General features: G+C 38.0%; 2 protein-coding genes across 4 annotated transcripts; both read left to right on the top strand.

Moving 5' to 3' along the window:
• Positions 1–1,695: 1,695 nt before the first annotated feature.
• Positions 1,696–16,023, top strand: LOC113513753 (uncharacterized). Of its 2 annotated transcripts, none has more exons than XM_052892236.1 (10): positions 1,696–1,848; positions 2,433–2,507; positions 4,239–4,313; positions 5,363–5,461; positions 6,637–6,735; positions 8,610–8,754; positions 11,225–11,316; positions 12,694–13,250; positions 14,256–14,320; positions 15,847–16,023. In XM_052892236.1, exons 2-10 carry the CDS (start codon positions 2,433–2,435, stop codon positions 15,915–15,917), a joined length of 1,278 nt encoding a protein of 425 aa, XP_052748196.1. In that variant the 5' UTR covers positions 1,696–1,848; the 3' UTR covers positions 15,918–16,023. The 2 variants fall into 2 exon arrangements, with proteins under 2 accessions (XP_052748196.1, XP_052748197.1); XM_052892237.1 differs by lacking the exon at positions 1,696–1,848 and adding an exon at positions 1,922–2,100.
• A 555-nt stretch (positions 16,024–16,578) lies between these two features.
• LOC113513754 (zinc finger protein 583-like) lies at positions 16,579–22,981 on the top strand. Of its 2 annotated transcripts, none has more exons than XM_052892238.1 (6): positions 16,579–16,840; positions 18,486–18,647; positions 19,761–19,889; positions 20,324–20,425; positions 20,907–21,002; positions 22,359–22,981. In XM_052892238.1, exons 1-6 carry the CDS (start codon positions 16,688–16,690, stop codon positions 22,704–22,706), a joined length of 990 nt encoding a protein of 329 aa, XP_052748198.1. In that variant the 5' UTR covers positions 16,579–16,687; the 3' UTR covers positions 22,707–22,981. The 2 variants fall into 2 exon arrangements, with proteins under 2 accessions (XP_052748198.1, XP_052748199.1); XM_052892239.1 differs by lacking the exon at positions 16,579–16,840 and adding an exon at positions 17,788–17,810.
• Positions 22,982–23,468: the final 487 nt, after the last annotated feature.

The raw sequence follows: 23,468 nt of genomic DNA on the forward strand, positions 1-23,468 counted from the left end.
CGGGACTGGTAGTCCACATTACTAACAACCCCCCCCCCCCTTTAGTAAGTATTGTATTGTAAAATCTTTATTGTACATAATTTATATTGGAATACATTAAAAGATTTAATATACAAGTAAGTGGCTTGTATAAAAATAAAAGTAACAATAAATGTGTTTATTGTCATTGTTAAATGTCAAATAGATAGGTAAATAAACACATTATTTGAGTCATTTATATTTTACAACTGAATTCATACAATCAAAAAAGTTACATAATTAAAAAATAAAAGAGAAAAGACATGTTACCAAATGTTTCTTTCAAAATAAATATATAACAATATCGTTTGGTTTTTTTTTTACTATTTTTCCCCATTAGTAAACACAGTAAAAGGGTACACTTATATTTATAATTTGATTTAAAAAATCAGGCTTTTAACGGTTAAAAACAAAGCACTGATTTTCAGTTGCAGGTTAAAGTTAGGCTACACGGACGCGTGCAACGAACCTAGAGTGTCCCTGTGTGATTAAATTAATACACAGAAATAAAATTATATATATATTTACATAGTATAAATGCCGTGTGGTCCCGGCATAGAATAAGCCACCCCTTCCTTTCCCGTGGGTGTCATAAGAGTCTACTAAGGGAGGGGAGCAGTGTCCCTTTTAAAATATCTCTAAAGCCTAACTGCAGTTGCCTATCTGCCTGCCAAACGTAGCAACTAGTGGTAAAACTCCCCAAGGGGGAGGCTTATATTCGGCAGTGGAAAGTTAAAGGCTTTCCGTAGATGTCGTAAGAAGGGATTAAAGTAGGGCGAGGGATGGGCAGCAGCGTCCCTCTTAAAACATCTCCAAAGCCTAACTGCGGTTGCCAATCCAATGCGCTTGGAGGGCAAGCGTGCTACTACTGGCAAATCCACTGAAAGGGGAGGCTTATTTTCAGCAGTGGATAGTTAAAGCTTGATATGATGATAGCAGACACTGGATCGAGTTTCTACATCTTTTTATATATAAAAAAAAAATCGGTTTATAAATAACAACATGTGACCTCATAGGTCACAAACGTGAAGAAATATTATCGAGAATCTATTTCTTTCTTGAAGTTCGTTGCAAATATTGTGAAATAATGTATTAATATAATTTTACCTTGACAACATATAATAGGAGTGATAATAATATTTCGTCCTTTCAGCCTTAATAAGGTTATAACCTTAAATTATATAGATAGAGCATCGGGCCTCAAAAACGAGTAAATTTTTCGTCAGCCAATTATCCAATTAGCTGAATCGTTTTTTTTTCTTTATCAGTGTTCTATATACTTACGCACACAATGTATCTTGACGTATTATTTAATATATAAAATGAGTGTTTACGCATTAAAAAGATGCAGAATTTATAAGACAAAATAAATATAGAAGTTATAAAGGAATCACTCATAACTATTTATCACGCGAAATTGTATGAAAAACTTGACATACTTTTCTTGAAGCATTTGTATGGAGATACTCTATCTATGTAATCTAAGGATATAAACGACATGACCTAGGCGTTGATTATAATTTAATTTATTCTACCTTACATGCAAATTTATAGCTCATAATATTTTATGTTTTTAATTTTATCGACATTGCACTATTAATTAGTTTTCAAGTGCATTTATAATATACATAATAATTAATCTTTATCGATAAGCCATTACCTGTGTTACAACACTAACAGGTTTTGTATCGACAGTCGTGAATTATCGCTTGCAAAGCTCGATGGTGTATTTCTTATTTTTTTGTTTTTTTTTTTTTATTAACGAGTAAGACTAAAGTGTGTTTTTGTAAACAGTTTTAAACAATTAAGAGATTGATTTAGCTAAATGACGTAAGTTGTTTTTTTTTTTTTATTGGACACGTATTTTTCGTTTCCGGGTTCTTTGTTGATTATTAAGGGAATATTTTTTATTAGTTTTTACTTGTGACTTCGTTCCTGTAATCGAGATAAATTTGCCTATAAGTAGATAGATAAAATGTTATTTGAGAAAATAGTCGAGGGTTCTTCTTAAAGGGTGATAATGGAGTGGTGACCCCGCCTGCGCTATCGGTATACCCTGGCGGGGCACCAGTGAAGGATAAGGTAAATCATCCATTAAAAGAAAAACTACAGTGTATATCAATTTTTATGACGATTAGTTAAACCGTAACGACTTCAAGAGATAGCAAAACTTGAAAAGAAAGTGGTAACCGTCGCCTATAGACATGAGCAGTACCATGGACATAACAGAGTATACTGTTTCGCCCATGATACCCCCCATGCGTTGCCATTCCTGAGGACTCAGGTGTTATTCCTCTGTACCCTGTAAATGCACTGTCATATCCCACCCTTCGAGCCGAAACATAGTTATGATGAAAAAAAAAAAAGAAATAAATAATAAATATGTTATATACATAAATCGTGTTTACAAACAGATGGACAGCGGAACAGCCGAAGCGTCCGGAAGCGGAAGTGAGCTGGAGTACACAACGGGCGTTCGACTGGTCGTGGTTAGATATTCAAATTTATTTTAGAATCCCTAAAACGTGGCTTGAGGTCGTGTTAGTCGGTGTTGGTGCCGATTAACGAGGTCAAGCGATCTATAGTGCGGCCATATTTTGGATGGGTGGTCGTACAGTGATAAATTGTGTATTTAAATTTTAGATATCTAAACTAATATTATAAAGAGAAAATATGTTATTTTTTTGTTTGTAACTTTAAAAATTGTTTTCACCTAAGCTACATTATCAATTTGAAAAGTCTCCCCCCCCCTCACTAGAAGAAACGATAACCTCAAATACATTGCAGGGAGTCAGTGGATGCAGGTGGCAGGGTCAAGTTTTGCCAATAGTTACCACTCTTGGCAGACGGTTTTTTTTTAATGGGTAATAATGGAATGGCAACCCCCCCTACGCTATCGGTATACACCGGCGGGGCACCAGTGAAGAATGATAGGTGAGGATGAAGCAAGTTAGTTAGCCCATCGTGACGAATTCAACAAGAATTGTACACGATGGTTTCCAAGGGGAACCACGTGGAGGTCGACCTAATAGGGCATGTTGCTAGCAATGGGGCTGTCAAACTCCATTGCTAACAATCCCTTTCCCCCCTGGCAGACGGATTGGCAACCGCAATTAGGCTTTTGGTGGCTATTTTGAGAGGGTATATTTGAAATTCTCTTAGTTGCCAATTATAACACCCTCGGGAAAGGAGCGGGTGGTCCATTCTATGGCAGGACCACACGGCAACTGCAATATTATGATTGTATTTTCATACATAGTCGAAATATATCGAGATTATTCTACATATATTAAAGTTTGAATCATTCACTTTATTATGTATGTATGGAAACATACAATATTATATTGGCACAGAAGATGTCTAGTAAGAATGACGGAAGAGCAATTAGTTATGATATTTCCGCATACTATTGATAGAATATATTATGTATTATTATATATATATATATACATATATATCTACACTAATATTATAAAGAGGAAAGATTTGTATATTTCTGTGTATGTATGTTTGTAATGAATAAACTCAAAAACTACTTTGCCTATTTCAAAAATTCTCTCACCGTTAGAAAGCTACATTCACCCTGAGTAACATAGGCTATATTTATTGCTAGAAAAGATTAGGGAACCTTACTAAAACTTTAGTAACGTAACTCGAGGTGTAAAAGAAACGCTATAAAATATCTTTGGTCGCGTGCGCTGCGGAAACTTTTGGTGATGGAACAAAAGTATGTTCTACAATATTGAAGAAAATATCGATAACTACAAAAAACTTCGCGATACTATATGTCCAACTATTATCGTTATGTCACAATAACCACTGTTTAAAATGTTGTAAAAATGTATCCTATCGGTATGCACTAGCCAGTTAGCAGTTAGGGATGATAGGTGAGGATGAAAAGGCAGGTCAGTTAGCTCACCGTGATGAATTCAACGATAAATTAGTCACGATGGTTTTTAGGAGAGGGATACGGTACATTAATAGCAATGGGGAGTCATTGTAATGAATTTCGTAGACTTATAGATTTTTTTTTTACAACACAGGGGGCAAACGAGCATGCGGCTCACCTGATGGTAAGTGACTACCGCCGCCCATGATCACCCACCAGCGGCATTACAGGTGTGCTGCCGGCCTTTTAAAAAGGAATATGCTCTTTTCTTGAAGGTTATGTTGTCGTATCGATTCGGAAATACTTATTTCTGATATTGTTGTTTTTTCAGTTGAACCTGCCAGAAGATGAAGGAGAAGGTCTCGGGTTTCGTCTCACCAGGACCCTATGGGATCCATATCCATGGGTAAATTTTATTTATACACTTTCTATCATCGTAAGGCTCACCATCGACAGGGAGTTCACCTTCATACCTTACAGCCTAAATGATCGCGTACAACGCGGTTTCAGAGATGTTTCCTCCCACGAATACTCAGGTTATGGAATGAGCTCCCTGCCGAGGTTTTCCCAAGAGACTACAGCACGGGGTTCTTCAAAAGGGGGTAAAGAGGTTTCTTCAGGGTCGGCAACGCGCGCGTAATACCTCTGGTATTGCAGGCGTTCATAGGCTACGGTAACCGCTTACCATCAGGTGGGCCGTATGCTTGTTTGCCACCTCGGTGGTATAAAAAAAATACATATTTACATATAAAGATTTTCCCCATAAAAAACACACAGACAGGCAGTAAATTTTAAATGTAAATTAAGATCTGTGCATCTTCTATCGAATTTATCATGGGGAGTGCTCTGAGGAATCGTTCGGATTGATACCTGCTGCTGATTTTCACCACCGTACAACCCGCCACGAACTAAAGTTTCATCCCAACCGTCTGGACGAGTGGCGCTCCTCCACCGTGCGTTTTTCAAGGCACTTCCTTCCACGCACAACCACTCTATGGAATCAACTTGCAGCAGCAGTATTTCCGATTTTTATAAAACTTCTATGGGACTATCAGACTATGAGAATTCTTTATTTTTATCTGATAGAATATTATTCCCATTAGTTTAATTTATAGACCAAAATATCTGAAATACCATGGAATATTTTCCGGAATTTCGGTGACGAACGAAACAGAAGTTTAATGTTAAAATTACATATTACATGCCGTTTAAAATTTTATTAAAAATGTTAAAATATCTATTAGGACTATTAGAATAGGATTTATGATGAACGAAAGTGTTAAGCTCCGTTTACTGGCTAGATTTCGGTACGAACAAAAACACGAAATTTGGCGCGAAAATTTGAAATTTCATTTCATGGTTTAGTTGGGTTTTTGCACAATTGAAGTAATTATTTTGTTTTTTTTTTGTGAGACATTATCTTTTATTGAAGAGATATTGCGTTGGTCCACCCAGGTCCGTGAGGTGACGCCCGGCGCCAGAGCTGACGTGGCGGGTCTGAAAACTGGCGACTGCTTACTCCAAGCTGATGGCAAGGATCTGCTCGGATTACCAGTAAGTATATATTTATATTTAGACCAAGTTCCTTGTACAGTCGGAAAAAAGAGAGGGAGACAATTGCTAGCTGACAAGGGAGAGCTATGTAACTAGTCAACGAGAAACGATTCTTAATAATGGAGATTAGCAGCCCCATTATTAGCAATAAGTCCTGTCAGATCGACCTCCTCGCGGTTCCCCCTGGAAATTATTATAATTATACACTAATAATGTTTCTAATAACTATGTTTCGGTTTGAAGGGTGGGATATGGCGTGAATTTTCTGGGTACAGAGGAATAACACCTGAGTCCTCAGGAATGGCAACGCATGGAGGGGTATCATGGGCGAAACAGTATACTCTGTTATGTCCACGGTACTGCTCATGTCTAAAGGCGGCGGTTACCACCTTCCATCAGGTGGGCCGTCAGCTTGTTTGACATTCTAAGTTGTGTAAAAAAAAAAACCTTTATTACCAGTAATAAGAAAATAAAAAAAAAAAAACAATAAAAAGAAAAAAAAACAATTAATGTTGCTGGTTGCTGGAGCCGCCTCAGCTGTTGCTATATATGTACAGCTCCAGCGAGATGTACCTATATATATAGCGCTGATTTTCAGGCGGCCCCTTAACTCCTTTACCTTTAGCATGCGCGCGGGTCGCCAATATCTATTTCTCGGATGGGAGACTCGACACGCTTTACAACAAATACATGAAACATTACAACCAAAACTGAAAAGAACAAACTCTGAACAAATTGTCGCACTTTACAATGACAGTATTATAAAAAAAAAATCATGAGGGGTAAGCAGAGGGCGTTAAATTATAAGCATCAACGTGTTGGTATATGCTATAATTTTAAGTTTAATAAAAAAAAAGCACATTTTTTTATGGGTGAAAATGGTATGGTAACCTCGCCTGCGCTAACGGGATACGCTAGCGGAGCACCAGTGAAGGGTGACAGATGAGAATGAAAACAGGCCAGTTAGCACATCATGATAAATTCATTAGGAATTAACCATGATAGTTTCCAGGGGGAACCGCGAGGAGGTCGACCTGGTAACCAACCATATTGCTAGCAATGGGATTCTCAGTCTTTATTACTGACAATAAAAGGACATACTCTTGTATATATTGTTGTGTTAGACTCGAATCTATGACCATAGAAAGGTTTTGTAAAATAAATGCATGTTTAAGGTGGGACAAGTGGCCGGTCTGATCAGAGGTGATGGCGCTGGACACGGCGTGTCACTGCTCGTGTGGAACTGCGGCGTGGACCCGAAAGACGATCCTGAGGTAAGTGGTGATAAGATTGAGTTCCACAAGAAAAAACCGACTCCAATTGTGGCACAACTAGTTATTTTTGGCATCAGAACTAAACTACTTAAATAGAACTTATTAGAATTTCTATGGGACCAATTTGAAAATATACCTTTTCAGAAAAAAAAAAAGAATTTACGACATCGATTTGAAAATGCGCGCTAACTTTATTCGTTTGAACCATAGAGCAACTAAGTGTTGCCAACCTTTCAAAACGGTGTTTCCCAACTTGGCGCCCACGTCACACAAGCGGGGCAATTTGATAGTTAAGGGGGTGCAATTAAAAAATGGACTCGATTGTAACCCTCTTGCTCCGGGCCATTTAAATGTAAAGCTACGAATAGATATCGGTGTCAAATTTAACAATAAAAATGTAAATTTAAAATTGCTGTAAATTTTTATTAGGTATAATTTCGTTTGACGTTACCAATATATCAACTGGGCGATTAGAGACGTCAAGTAAACTTTGTCGGGAAAAATTATGTATGGGGGCGTAAAAATTTTAGAAATGTTCAAGTGGGGCATGGCATAAACGATTGGGAAACACTGGTTTAAAACGTTTACTCCCAACTCCGTGTCAAAATGACACGTTCAAACGTCGAAATGTACTGATTTTTTTATGACTTTATGCCGAATTCCTGGGAGTCCTTACTCCCAGGAATAACTTATGATTTTGACATATTATTTTATAAATAAATTTATGGTATCGTCATCATCATCACGTCAGCCTTTAACTGTCCACTGCTGAACATAAGCCTCTTCCTTCTCCTTTTGCCAGTAGTTGCTACGCTTAGCAAGCGGATTGGCAACCGCAGTTAAACTTTAGAGATGCTTTAAAAGGGACGCTACTGTCCATCCCTCGCTCTTCCTTAATCGCCTCTTACGACACCCACGGGAGAGAAAGGGGTAGTCTGTTTTAAGTCAGGACCACATGGGACCATAATTTTTGACCATATTGTAATAGATATGTATTTCAGAGATCATGGATACTATTACTTGGTCTACGTTAGTGATGTTTTTTTTTTATACAACATAGAATGGCATACAAGCTGACGGCCCATCTGATGGAAATTGGCAACCGTCGCCTATAGACATGAGCAGTACCATGGACATAACAGAGTATACAATTTCGCCCATGATACCCCCCATGCGTTGCCATTCCTGAGGACTCAGGTGTTATTCCAGAGGTACCCAAGCAATCGACTTTTGTACAAAGTCTCCCTCCGGTGACTTATCTTGGTAAAGTTCTAGTTTCCATGGCTACTGTTCATGTTGATTTTGAGACATCTACACTAATATTATAAAGAGGAAAGATGTGTATTTTTGTGTGTATGTATATTTGTGATGAATAAATTCAAAAACTACTTTGCCGATTTCATAAATTCTTTCACCATTAGAAAGCTAACATACAATCACCCTGAGTTACATAGGCTATTTATTGCTAGAAACGATTAGGGATCCATACTAAAATTTTAGTAACGTAATTGAAAGTGTGAAAAAAATGCTATAAAATATCTTTGGTCGCGTGCGCTGCGGAAACTATTGGTGATAGAACAAAAGTACGTTTTACAATATTGAAGAAAATAACAATAACTACAGAAAACGGTACTATATATATGTCCAACTATTATCGTTATGTCACAATAACTATTTTTTGAAATGTTGTAAAAATGTCCACCTGCGCAAAGCCGGGACGGGCCGCTAGTAAAAAAAAAAAGTTGTTTTAATTTTATCTCTTTTAATTATTAAATTAAACGCTGTAAAGTGCATGAGAGATCTTATAATCCACCGCGTCTACCTTTGCGATGTTCTAGACTTTATGCGAATAAATGTTTGTTACTTGGTTCCAGCTGCTGTGGAGCTGCGGAGGTGGCGCCCGCGGCGAGAGGTCGCGGCGAGCGCTGGCGGGCGTGGTGCGCGCGCTGGCGTGCTGCGTGTGCGCAGCCACCGCCGCGCGGGCACTCAGCTGCGCCCGCTCACACCTCTACTGCGAACGTGCGTTACACTACTCTTTATTGTTCCACCCAAAAGATTACATTAATAAATTTTATAAATATATTTCTTTATAAATATATATAGTTTGCGTTAAATATCAGAGAATAATAAATAATAGGAATCGAGTGATGTTTTTAGTAGCAAGACAATTTTATTAAGGTGACAATTCAGTAACAGACGGGTACAATAAAAAAAACTAACTACCAAGAAGTATTTACACTGAAACAAATTCTAACTGTATCGGGTTGACTGGAAGAGATCTCTGTCAGAGATAAGTCCACACTTGCCCACAACATTTATAAATGCATTAACAATCTAATTTACAAGTGTATATTAGATTGTTAATGCATTTATAAATGTATATATATATATACATAGGGAGAGTTTGTACAAAATTCGTTTGCTTGGCCACCTCTGTCTCATTCGTGTTTCGGTTTGAAGGGTGGGATATGACAGTGAATTTACAGGGTATAGAGGAATAACACCTGAGCAAATCTTAACAAATCTTTTTCTATATGACTGGTGTTTGAACCATAGAGCAACTAAGTGTGGCCAACCTTTTTAAATGGTGTTTCCCAACTTGGCGCCATATATATTAATAGTAAGAGATAAAACTATAGGTGTATTTTAAGAGGGCCGAATGCGTCGTGGTTTTATAAGAATTTTTGAGTTGATTTTTGATAGGATTTTTATAGAAGTTTAGACTGTTTAGACTGTGACTGTGTGTGACTATTTAGTACTTTAAATTAAAATTGTTATCCTTGTGAGAGTCTGGAGTCTGAACTAGGTCGAAACCTGTACTACAGATCTTCAGGCTCTCTCCGGAGTTTTACAATATATTACTGAACATCTATTACTACCTTAATACAAGTGTGTGTGTGTGTGTGTGCGTGTGTGCGTGTGTGCGTGTGTGATTGTGTGCGTGTGTGCGTGTGTGCGTGTGTGCGCGTGTGCGTGTGTGCGTGTGTGCGTGTGTGTGTGTGTGTGTGTGTGTGTGTGTGTGCGCGAGTAGTATTTATAGTTTTGTAGTTTTAGATTTAGTTTTATTTTGGAATTGACAACAAATTTTCAGTTTGGTCATACGACAATGTTAGTAGCCAATTAGTTATCTCTTTCTTACATTTAATTTTATTATTACGATAGTAAGTATAAAGAGTTGGCGAATTGTCAATACTTCGCATGATTCGTACAATTGTTTTGTAGGATATAATATTGGTCGAAAACTTGAAACTTTTAGAACGGCCCTCTGTGCTACTTCAAGTGGCTTCAGAATAGTTTTTGGAGATCCTCCCCATATCGATATACCATAAGTACACAAAGATTGGCATAGTGTTAGGTAAATTGTTCTTATTAGTTTCTTATCAACAGCGTGACGGATACGGACGGATAGATAGATACTCTTTATTGTTTCCTTCAAAAGATTACAATAGTAAACTTATTATAAATATAAATAATTACAAGAAATAATCACAGTGAGAAAACAATGGGCGACCTTATCGCTAAGAGCGATCTCTTGCAGGCAACCTTTGGATGGAGAGGAGTAATTATAAACAATTTGTTAGGAGGCACGATGAAAAATTTTGTTAGTTCTAGATATGGGAAATGTAATACATATAATATGGCTGTTATAATGTGGGAGAATGTTGGAGACAATATATAGATAGATAGATACTCTTTATTGTTTCCTCCAAAAGATTACAATAGTAGACTTATTATAAATGAAAACAAAAAAAAACAATGAAAATGGACAACTTTTGAATAAAGAGGAGTAATTGTAAACAGTTTGATCGGAGGCACGAACAAGATCCTATTATTTCTAAAATATAGACATGTGATACATGTAATAATGTAAATATGTCCTTACTTATTATATATACTTATATACTATTATATATAACACACATACATACAAACATCTACACAAATACATTAAAATATATAAAAACGTTCACGTGTATACGTAAAACACAAAGTTATATTTTTTTTATATATCTGACGATATAAGAATGCTAACCACAATAGTGACATCTGTTGTCTCCAGACGCGTGCACTAGTATTTATCGAAAAGTTGATCCTACTGAAGGAACGTGCATTATGTTATTTGAAAAGTATCACCGTTTTTATAATAGCAGTGATATGCATCTTTTTTTCAATAGATGATAATGGAATGGTCACCCCTCCTGCGCTATCGGTATACACTGGCGGGACACTAGTGAAAATGAAGCAGATCAGTTAGCCCGTCATGACGAATTCCACTGGAATTAACCACGATGGTTTCCAGGGGGAACCGCGTGGAGGTTGACCTGATTAGGGATTGTTAGTAATGCTAGCATTACTAACAATCCCTTTCCCCCCTTGATATACACCTTAGGTCTTTGACAATTTATTTTCTTTGCCTAGCTTTCTCTAACGGGTGGATGGGATCTTAAAATGAGATACAACTAATGAGGAACTGTGATTAATTTTACAGCTTGCTGGACCCGACTGGAACGTTGCGCGTTATGCAGAGAGACCTTGCCGCCTAAAGATTCTCCATACGCCAAGAATTTAGTCGCCGAACAGGTGTTTTATTTATTTATTTATTTATTAGATGTATACTATGCGTTAGGGGTTTTCTTCTCTAGAAACCTGTCCGATTCTAAAATAAGGGCATACGGATATGCGACCCCGGCCTCCCGAGCTGCTGCAGTGTCCCTCCCTTCTCCTTTCCTTTCCCACATAAGTCCTTTATTCCTCTCTTTTACTAATTTCCTTTACGCATTCCCAACGTTCCCTTCCTTTTTTCCTCAATCCTTTCCTCCATACTGTATGTGGCGTAAACCACCGACAAATTCATTCCCAAAGAGGGTTGACGTCAGGCAGGGGCCGATCGTAAAACTATAAGCCAAATCTTTTTGTAATATGAATAAAACCAGATTATGTCGACCACAAATAATAATTGGGATAAGGGTAGGAAGATTAGATATTTAAATGTGTACTATCCTAGCTGCAGGGGGGAAAGGGATTGTTAGCAATGGAGTTTAATAGCCCCATTGTTAGCAATATGCCCTATTAAGTCGACCTCCACGTGGTTCCCCCTGGAAACCATCGTGAACAATTCTTGTTCAATTCGTCACGATGGGCTAACTGACCTACTTCATCCCCACCTATCATCCTTCACTGGTGCCCCGCCGGTGTATACCGATAGCGCGGGTGGGGTTACCATTCCATTTTCATCCATGAAAAAAAAATATCTTAACTGCAGTCTTGTTAAAGGAAAACCAAAGTGACTGATATGTCATGAAGAACATGTTATATTAAATTGAAAATCTGCTGGCCATATAGCTCAAAGAATCAATAACCATTTTTTTTCTTATTATTTCGGCCAATTATTAACTCTCCACACTTGGGCATATGCTTTCCCCATAAGGAGAGTTTTGCCAGTAGTTGGCACGCTTGGCAGGCGGATTGTAAATCGCAGTTAGGCTTTTAGAGGTGTTTCAAGAGGGACGCGGCTGCCTATCCCGCAATAACCGTAGCGGTAGAGATAATTCCTTGAGTAATGGCACGTAAAAGCAAACAAATTATGCGATAACTGTAAAAGCCAATCCTAAATGGAACGATAGTCTCTAATGTACAGTACAGATTCAATGAAATGAATTGATTAGCCGTGTGGTCCCGGCATAGACTAGGCCATCCTTTCCTTTCCCGTGGCTGTTGTAAGAGTCGACTAAGGGAAGGCAAGGGATGGGCAGCAGTGTCTCTTAAAACATCTCTAAAGCTTGATTGCGGTTGTCCCCCAAGGGGGAGGCTTATGTCCAGCAGTGGACAGTTAAAGGCTGATATGATGATAACGAAGTGAAGAATGCTCCGAAGCGTGCAATTAAATAAAAAAGTTATTAACTCTTTATAACATAATTACACTTATATTATATTTAATTAACAAAATTAACATTTCAGGTTTTCGAAGCAATAGCAACCGAATATGAAATAAAAGACACCCACAAAAAACCGAAAGCCTCTGTGTCTGCTTACAATTCACCAAACAGATCTCCAAATATCTCACCCGCGGTCAGCCGCAAGGGACAATACCGTCTTACAGCCATGAATAGAAAGAAAACCGTCCATTTTAACGATAAATTTGGCCAAAATTACAGTTCCGATCCTAATATACACCGTTCCTTACATACTCAAGATTTTAAACAACAAAATTTTAGTAATTTCCAACAATCTACCACGTGTGCTGAAAATTCTACTAACTTACATAGTAAATCCCAACCTGGCAACTCTGGATGTGGCTGTCAAAAAAATCAAATTCAGAACGACGTTCCGAAAATGACAGACAGCACTTCAAACAATGCACAATGTGTTGAGGCAAAGGAATGCCATGCACACTGTCAAAATTTGCAGCACAAACTGGTGGCAAAACTGAGACAAGCGTGTTCGTTAGCGGATTTACAAAATATTGCTGTGCAAAGTTGTGCACTATCGAGATCCTTGAATAATTTGGGCGAATGGTAAGTTAATACAGTTAAAGGTAATATATACTCATACATTTTTATGTGACATCCATAAACGCCGTCAGAAACTGGTCAGTTTTTTTTATTTATTGTGCGTGAATTGGAATATCATAATCTATATTTAAATTCAGTGTACCGGAGATTTTTTTTTTGATGGGTGAAAATGGTATAGTAACCCCGCCTGCGCTAACGGGATACGCTGGCGGAGCACCAGTGAAGGGTGATAGATGAGAATGAAAACAAGCCAGTTAGCGCATCATGATGAATTCATCAGGAATTAACCATGATAGTTTCCAGGGGGAACCGCGAGGAGCTCGACCTGGTCAAGTATTACTAACAATCCCATTCCCCCCGGAGAAATTATATTGTAATTTAAAAAAAATATAAAAAATAAAAACGATGTTTTGGGAATATATTTAGAAGAACTGGGCAAACAGTACATAAAAGATAAATGAATGAATAAGTTTCTACCCAAAGGTTGTCTGTAAGAGATTGCTTAGCAATAAAACCGCCTTTTGTACTGAACTATACTTATCGAAAATTCTTTAATAAATCCTGTAATGATGGTGCAATAAAGTGTTAAATAAATAAATAAATGAAATAAATAACTTTATTCGCATTATACAATATAGGGAATAAGCAAAGCAATTTATAAATGTAACGATACAGTTGTATGAGTACAGTGAGGCGGTCTTATTGCTGTGGGCAATCTATTCAAAACAACCTTAGGGTAATGGACTAATTGTTGTACAAGTAGGTATAATAATATTGTATAATTAAGAAAATAGTAGCGTAAAATATAAGGAAAATAATTATAGGTACCTATTATTAAATTAAAATAAAAAAATAGCACTTTAAGATAGAGATATAGTTTTTTTTTTTTTGTATATTCGTTTCTCAGAGGAAGAGGCTAGGAGCGGAGACCATACTGCCATGTTTTAAATGTATAGATAGGTAGGTATGTAACCAGATTAAAAAGAATTATATATTTTTTTTTCACAGCAAAGGACACACGCATCATAGTAATTCTCTAGATAATTTGAAGAGTAGCGGTGTAAATGTGCCTGGTAAATATACAACTTTAAATTATTAATGTTACACAACAAGCTATTACGCGCGACTTCGTCCACGTAACCGGTATATATTGACTGAGTGGGATAGCCTATAAGAGGCTATAAGATAATAAACAAACAAACTTACTGTCATATTTATTATATTAGTAAAGATTAGTTAAAAGAGGTTATTTTTTTTTACACGATATCTTGTCGAGTGTTGCAATGTTTTATATTTCTTGTTTATTTACTCGTTTTCTTTATTTATGTATGTTAGGTATGTTTTATGTTTTATCTATATTAATATTATAAAGAGGAAAGATTTGTTTGTTTGTAATGAATAAACTCAAAAACTGGGTAACGTCAGAATATCAGTGTTTTGCTCTTTTGAAGGCGAAAAAATAAATTGAGTTGTGACCATTTTGTGTTACTGTGGCGTACGCGTGAAGGAAAAAATTGTTACTTCTTTTATATATTTTGCTTTTTTTTGTATATGCATACTTTTATGTCTTTCTACTGTGCATGTCTGTTGTTATTTGTGTGCTGTAAGTAATGCAAGGATATGGGACAGAACGAATGGGACAGAGGTGGCCAAGAAAACATTTACTTATACTTTTGAAAACATTAAAATATGTCTAGTGAAGAGAAGAGGCAAAATGCTTGGCCATCTTATACGACATAACGATTTTTAAAGAGCATAGTGGAAGAAAAAATAGAGCGCAAAAGAGGATGGGGAAGACCGAGGAATAACTACATGGAACAGATAAGGGAAACACTAGGTGTCATGTCGTATAGGGTGCTCAAGGATATGGCCTCGGATAGAGCTGGCTGGAAGAGGATGTATGAATTAGTTGCACCGACAAGAGGAAACTATTAAATGAAAAGAGAGAGATGTAATGCAAATAAATTTTAAATCTATTTAACTACTCAACCGATTTTAAAAATTCATTTACTTGTTTGATCGAGATTGCCTGATCTGTAAATGATTATTATATCAATTTTATATTCCTTTTCCTTTATGTATTTTTTTTAATGGATAACAATGGAGTGGTAACCTCGCCTGTGTGCGGGGAAAGGGATTGTTAGCAATGGAGTTTTACAGCCTTATTGCTAGCAATATGCCCTATAAGGTTGACCTTCACGTGGCTACCCTTGGAAACCATCGTGAACAATTCTTGTTCAATTCGTCACAATGGGCTAACTGACCTGCTTCATCCTCACCTATCATTCTTCACTGGTGCACCGCTGGTGTATACCGATAGCGTAGGCGGGGTTACCATTCCATTATCATCCATAAAAAAATCCTCGCCTACGCTAACAGTACACGCTGGCAAGGCACCAGTCAGAGATGATAGGTAAATATGAAAGCTGATCAGTTAGCCCATCCTGACGAATTTAACAAGAATTAGCCACGATAGTTTCCAGGGGGTCCACGTGGAGGTCATTCTGATGGGGTATATTGCTAGCAATAGGGCTATCAAAACCTCATTAGTAACAATCTCTTTTCCTCTAATAATATAGTTTACAATTTGTGTTTTCAGATACTCCCGTGTTCGTTTTGTCGGCGCCACCCATCTATGTATTGACTTGTGACCACAACCAGGACAAATGATTATTTTATATAGAATGGCACTTTCAATGTATATAATTTACTAATTATAATGTATCCAATTTTTAACATTTTTATTTTTATAATGAAAACAATCATATTTATACTGTATTTTTGTTTTATTTATAACTATTCCCTGTTTCCGTTACGTATGTTGCAAAGTCTGTGATAGTTAAAAATTGTTAGACGATTTTAAAATTCTGTTTTTGCTGATTCGTATTATTTAAAAACTATTAGCGAGCGAATAACAATAAATAATACATGTCTCTACAAAGCGATTTAGATATTAGAATATATGTAAAAATATTTGATCGCTAGAGGTTCTGTTCATAAAAAAGTTTATCTAGTCATTCCTTAGCCCCATTAACGATTAAAAAATTAATTTGTTTGAAGTAATTATTAATTTGACAATTGTGCAACTCTGTAAATAAGTCACGTTAAAGCGCTTTCATGTTTTTTATGTATGTCTCAAAAGTGTATACTAGTTATCGATATTTATTTTTTTAGATATACGGCTCGTCGTTCGATTTCTTCAAAGATCACACAATAAATCGTTAATATGATCATTCTATGTATGGAAACAAAATGGTAACATTAGATAGGCGGTTTAGCAATTTGCTGGTAATAGTGGCAGCATTGACAGACATCGAGTGACGCAATTCTACTTATGCACAGAATAAATAAAATGGCGGACGGCATAGAAGTCTAAACATATATTTTCTGTATCGAGTAATTTTGTTCGTATTACTAATCTGTGCTTTGATATAATCGCAATGGGAGATGAGAACATGTTTTATTGTTCATTTGTTAGTATACACTACATTATCTGTGAATGTGGCGAAACGTTCCCATCGGAGGAGGTCTTGAAAACCCATCTAGAAACTGATCATGCAATTAAATCGGAAAAAAAGGATAAAACTGTTTCGGTGCGTACCTGTGCTTATTATTTTCTTTTAAATCCTCAATATAACATAACCGGCAAGTCGAAATCTAAGTAACTTTTTTTTTTATCTGTATTACCTACTTTTTTCTCTAGGTTAGCTTTAGATCTTTTCTTTTTTAATTTTATTTTACAGTCAAGTTATTCTTAGACAGAGCTATTTATTCATATAAAAAAGTACTCAAAATATCTTATTTTTTTTTTTAATATATAACACTTTTTTTTAAGTTTTAATATTTTCTATTGTTTACCTACCTCCTTTTTATATTCTCTTACTCTAGGCAGGATTAAGTCCTATTTAAATAAAATATTAGTTTAATAAAGCTAGTGCATATTATAGCTATTCCCCTATTGTATAATGTAAGTTAATTTTGATGGCAAAAAGTGGGATAGTAACTCCACCAGTAGACTGGTTAGGCAGTGAGCCAGTTAGGCTTATTTTTTTTAATGATAAGGGAATGATAATCCCGCCTGTGCTAACATATATGTTGGCGGGGCACCAGTGAGAGATGATAGGTGAGGATGAAAAAGCAAGTCATTTAGCCCATCATGTTCTATTTACTTGGAATTCAGCAAGCAAGGTAGTACAGTTAACTCATTGGCAATGCATGGGGGGTATTATGGGCGCAACAGTATACTCTGTTATGTCCATGGTATTGCTCATGTCTATAGGCGACGGTTATCACTTTCCGTGGGCCGTCAGTTTGTTTGCCATTCTATGTTATATAAAAAAAAATTCTGATGAATTCCACAAGTATTAACTAAGATAGTTTCCAGCGATAACTGCATAGAGGTTATCTGATAGGGTGTCACAATGGGTCTAGAATTTCCCATTACTAACAATGCTTCCTCCTCTCTACAGCTGTGCTTGGACTATTGTTTGGTGTGATATGGTAGTGAAATTACAGGGTACGGAGGTATAACACCATAGTCCTCAGGAATGACAATACATGAGGGTAGGTTGATATTTTTTAATGTATGATAATGGAATGGTATTTTCACCTGTGCTGATGGTTTATGCTGGTGAGCCACCATTGATGGATGATAGGTGAGAATGAAAAGGCTGCTTAGTTAACCCTTCTTTGCATGATTTTTTTTTATTGGTGAAATAAATCAAAGTGTTAATTCATGTTTAAAATTAATGGAAAAATGGTTAAGAAAATAATTTTGACAGCTAAGTTTTTTTTTTCTGCAATGTACATTAAAAAGGTATCCAGACATGATCAACTTAAAGTGATCTTGTTCTTTTATATAATTTTTAGGTATTCAATGTTATGATGGAAATTTCCACCATTATGCAAAGAAGGGTTAACTCATCATGATAAATACATCAGGAATGTAACTCAGTTGTTTTACATTATTTTAATTTAATTTCTTTATTAATTTTTTTTTTAAGTTAATACTGTAAACATTCTATACAAGCAACTCATTTAAACCAATGTCAATAAAACAATCCCTTTCCCCCCCAGGTAGGGTAGGTTACATCCTATTACTTTGTACAATCTCCAATTATATGCAGGTAATTTATTTATTTAGGATGTGCAAGTAGGTTTTCTTTACTATTTTTACAATTAAAATGCAAGTAAGGAGTTTTTCTATCTATTTACATTTATTTTTTTTATGTTTTCCAGTTTGTCAAACCAAAAGAGGAGCCATACACGCAGAACCAGATAGTCCACATCACGGTGGATGACCAGGGTCTAGAGAAAGCGGTGAACCTCGACCACGGCACCGTGAAGTTGGAGAAGAAGATTGTCAAACTAGAGAACAATACAATGACCCTTCAGGACGAGGTGGGCTGTTACTTTTTATTTTATATACATATGTATATAAAATTAAACAGTGAGGAACGGTGAGGTCGCTCCATGAGGCCTGCGAAGAACCCAGGAAGCTCCTGCGCATCTGAGCGGAGCTAGGTTGGCTGTACTAGCCACGACTCATACGCACAACGGCTCAAATGAGAGGCTAAGCGCGGAAAATAAGAGTCCTATTCACATTTCGCATTACTGAAAGAGATCTCTTCCAGTCGACCTAACACAGTGGCATAGGAAATATGTGTATAAGTGTAGATAGTATTTTATTTACTAGTCTTCTTCCAGTTACATTGTATGTGTGGATTTCATACATACATACATATCTGTCACGCCTGTCTCCTATTACGGTAGGCAGAAACAATGGAGCGCCAAATGCTTCGATTCAAACAGAACTCCTTCGCTTCCTCCACATTCATCAATGGATGGTAGTGGGAAAAAAAGTTGTGAAGGGATACTGTATGTGGGGATTGGTTTACTCATGTTTGCTTGTTTAATTTCCATTGTATAATATGTATAAACCGCTGTGTGGTCCCGGCATAGAATAGGCCACCCTTTTCTCGTGGGTGTCGTAAGAGACTAAGGGAGGGCGAGGGATGGGCAGCAGAGTCCCTCTTTATAAATCTGTAAAGCCTAACTGCAGTTGCCAATCCGCTTGCCAAACATGGCAACTAGTGGCGAAACCTTCCAAGAGGGAGGCTTATGTCCAGCAGTGGACAGTTAAAGGCTGATATGGCTACAGGCTACAGGGTGGACATAATACCTGATGGCATTCTCTACCAGTCAATCATCATGCTAAACAGAGAGAGGAAACAATATAATAACTTTTTTTTTTGTATACAACTTAGAATGGCAAACAAGCTGACGGCCCACCTGATGGAAAGTGGTAACCGTCGCCTATAGACATGAGCAGTACCATGGACATAACAGAGTATACTGTTTCGCCCATGATACCCCCCATGCGTTGCCATTCCTGAGGACTCAGGTGTTATTCCTCTGTACCCTGTAAATTCACTGCCATATCCCACCCTTCAAACCGAAACACAGCCATGCAAACACAACTGCTTCACGGTTGAATTTTAAATTGAATTGTAGGTAGACACAAGGAATAGAACAGTGAAATTGGACCCAAGAGTAAGGAATCTAAGGAAGGAGAGAGCACCCAGGCCGGCGCACAGCAACGTGCGGTCCATAGTCTGCGAGGTATGCGGCAAGAGATATGCGGTAGGTTGACCTTATATTTACATACATACATACATATCTGTCACGCCTGTCTCCCATTACGGTAGGCGGAAACAATGGAACGCCAAATGCTTCGATTCAAACAGTACAATTATTCTTCATACTCCTGGGCAGGTTATAGTATACTTTTCATCACGCTACGATCAATAGGAGCAGAGCAGTGAAGGGAAATGTTGGGAAAACGGGAGAAGTTACTCCATTTTTAAGCTTCTGTCGCGTGTGCAGCCTTATTGGCCATTTTTTAAAATGTAAAAATGTTCACCCGTGCGACGCCGGGACGGGCCGCTAGTAGTGAAAGAATTTTTAAAATGGGCAAAGTAGTTTTCGAGTTGATTCATTACAAACATACATACACACAAAAATACAAATCTTTCCTCTTTATAATATTAGTAAAATAAAAACATATATTGTTTCAGTCGAACGCTGCCCTCCGTTATCATCAAAGGGTGCACACCGGTGAACGGCCGTACCAGTGTTCCTATTGCCCCAAGACGTTCACCATGCCACTGTTCCTCCAGGTAAATGTACAGAAACGATAGAAATACCTCGCCGTTTGCTTCCAGCATAGAATAGGCCACCCCTTCCATTCCCGTGGGTGTCGTAAGAGGCGACTAAGAGAGGGCGAGGGATGGGCAGCAGCGTCCAGTTTCCAGGGGGAACCGCGTGGAGGTCGACCTGGTTGGGTAATATTGCTAGCAATGGGATTCTCAGTCTCCATTACTAACAATCCCTTTCCCCCCAGAGCATGGCTGTGTTTCGGTTTGAAGGGTGCGATATGGCAGTGAATTTACTGGGTACATAGGAATAACACCTGAGTCCTCAGGAATGGCAACGCATGGAGCGGTATCATGGGCGAAACAGTATACTCTGTTATATCCACGGTACTGCTCATGTCTATAGGCAACGGTTACCACTTTCCATAAGGTGGGCCGTCAGCTTGTTTGCCATTCAAAGTTGTATAAAAAAGACAAAAAATACAATAGTTATTTCTCTTTACAGATCCATTTGCGTACACATACAGGGGAGAGGCCGTACCCGTGCCCGTCCTGTCCGAAGGCATTCAGCAACAGGGCAGCATTGCTCAGGCACGACAGGGTGAGTTGGTTTACTACAACCTACTTCAAAAAGAAAGGTTTTTTTCTATGTTTTGTTACCTTAAAACTCTGGCAGTTGTAAACTGATTTGTTTTTTTTTTATCTGAAAGGGTATATAGGTATAACACCATAGTCGTGGGGGGAAAGGGATTGTTAGTAATGGAGACTGAGAATCCCATTGCTAGCAATATACCCAACCACGTCGACCTCCTCGCTGTTCCCCCTGGAAACTATCATGGTTAATTTCTGATGAATTCACCATGATGCGCTAACTGGCCTGTTTTCATTCTCACCTATCACCCTTTACTGGTGCTCCGCCAGCGTATCCCGTCAGCGCAGGCGGGGTTACCATACCATTTTCCCCATCCAAATAAAACACCATAGTCGTAGAGGGGGGGAGGGGTATCATGGGCGACATAGTATACTGAATATAGGTCTCCCCTAGACTGTTATAAAGAGCGGTCCTGAGCCATCTGCACACATTGACTCCCTGCAACTCATTTAAAGTCGTCATTCCATCTAGTGGGGGGTCGTCCTACACTGCGTTTGCCCGTACGCGGTCGCCACTCCAGAACCTTTCTTCCCCACACACAATCTAATAATGTATTAATGTTGTTATCTCTCAAAATATATATTTACTAGTAACTCAGCCTGGCTTCGCACGGGCAGACAGAATTCCCGACAACAATATGTTTAGATTATCTATCTATCCTATTTAAGAGCTGCGCTCTTGTCGGTGGAGCTCTTGCCACTCACTACGATTGTCAGCGAGTCTCTTCACCTCTTGATACGACACGACACCAACTCCTTCCTTGATCTGCCTGATGTAACTATGCCTCGGTCTCCCTCTCCCCCTCCTTCCTTCTATCTTACCTTCTATTATAACGTTCATAAGTTCGTCGTGTCGTATCAAGTGTCCTAACATTTTTCCCCTTCTGTCCTCAATAGTTCTTATAATTTGTCTCTTTTCCTTAACCCTAAGCAGGACCTCCTCATTGCTAATTCGATCCCTTCAGCTAATTATACCAGAGGGAGACTTTGTACAAAAGTCGATTGCTTGGGTAGCTCTGTACCATTCGTGTTTCTACCGTGAAGCAGTTGTGTTTGCATGGCTGTGTTTCGGTTTGAAGGGTGGGATATGGCGTGAATTTACTGGGTACAGAGGAATAACACCCGAGTCCACAGGAATGGCAACGCGGGGGGGGGTATCATGGGCGAAACAGTATACTCTGTTATGTCCACGGTACTGCTCATGTCTATAGGCGACGGTTACCACTTTCCATCAGGTGGGCCGTCAGCTTGTTTGACATTCTAAGTTGTATATAAAAAAAAAAAGTAAATTTAACAAAATTTTCAGGTACACACCGGAGCCAAGCCGTACCAATGTCCAAAATGCGGTAAAGCCTTCACACAGTCGAATTCCATGAAGCTCCATGTGCATACAGTGCACCTAAAAATGCCGGCCCCATACAAATCGAAGCGGCGACGCGAGGAGAGCAGAGCCAGACAGTTGAGAAACATAGAACACAAGAGAATAGAACAGAAATTGTGTGACAATGTAAAGACAGAAGCGGAGGAAGTGTGTGTTGTGAAGCCCGAAGTGGAGTTGTATCAAGAGGTGGAGGAAGGAGAGGAGGTGTATTACGGTTTGGATATGGCGGGGGAGGAGGAAGTCACATACGAGGTTGTTTACCAACAGGAATAGGGTTGGGCGGTTTTGTCATAGGTGAAAATGGTGTGGTAACCTCGCCTGCGGCAACGGTATACGCTGATGGAGCACCAGTGAGGGATGGCAGGTGTCCCGCCAGCGTATACCGTTAGCGCAGGCGAAGTTACCACACCATTGTCATTATGATGTCACCCTGTATGTAATGAATCATATTTAATGATCCCTCTGAAACCAAATCAAATACAAAATTGTATATAATAATAATAATAAATAAATAAATAACAATTTAACAATAAAGACGTGGAACAGTGTTCGGGCATTTTATTATTTTTTATTTACAAAGTAGTGTATTTTTTTTTTATTATAAAAAAGTTAGGATTCTCAATTCAAAAGTACAATTCAATTCGAATATTTCGTAAAAATTGTAGCGTTTAATAAACCTCCAAAGCTTTTGAAATTATAAAAAAAAAATAGCGGCGCAGGGCGCATGCGAAGTTTCACGCGCATGAGGCAATTTGACAATGTCATTCTTTTAAAAGAATGACAGAATGACATTTGTCTGTGGCTGTACGGTTTTTGTCCTTGAACATTCTAGAGTTTCTTTCAGCGTCTCAAATGTTGATTCAAGTAATTAAGAGATCCATTTACGGTGTAAGTCCACCATTGTATATTAAATATTTTAATGTGTAATATTATATTTTTTTTTACAACACAGGGGGCAAACGAGCATGCGGCTCACCTGATGGTAAGTGACTACCGCCGCCCATGATTACTCACAACACCAGCGGCATTGCAGGT

The sequence above is a fragment of the Galleria mellonella genome, unplaced genomic scaffold (assembly GCF_026898425.1).
Source record: "Galleria mellonella isolate WM207_F2 unplaced genomic scaffold, CSIRO_AGI_GalMel_v1 utg150, whole genome shotgun sequence".
NCBI classification, from domain to species: domain Eukaryota; kingdom Metazoa; phylum Arthropoda; class Insecta; order Lepidoptera; family Pyralidae; genus Galleria; species Galleria mellonella.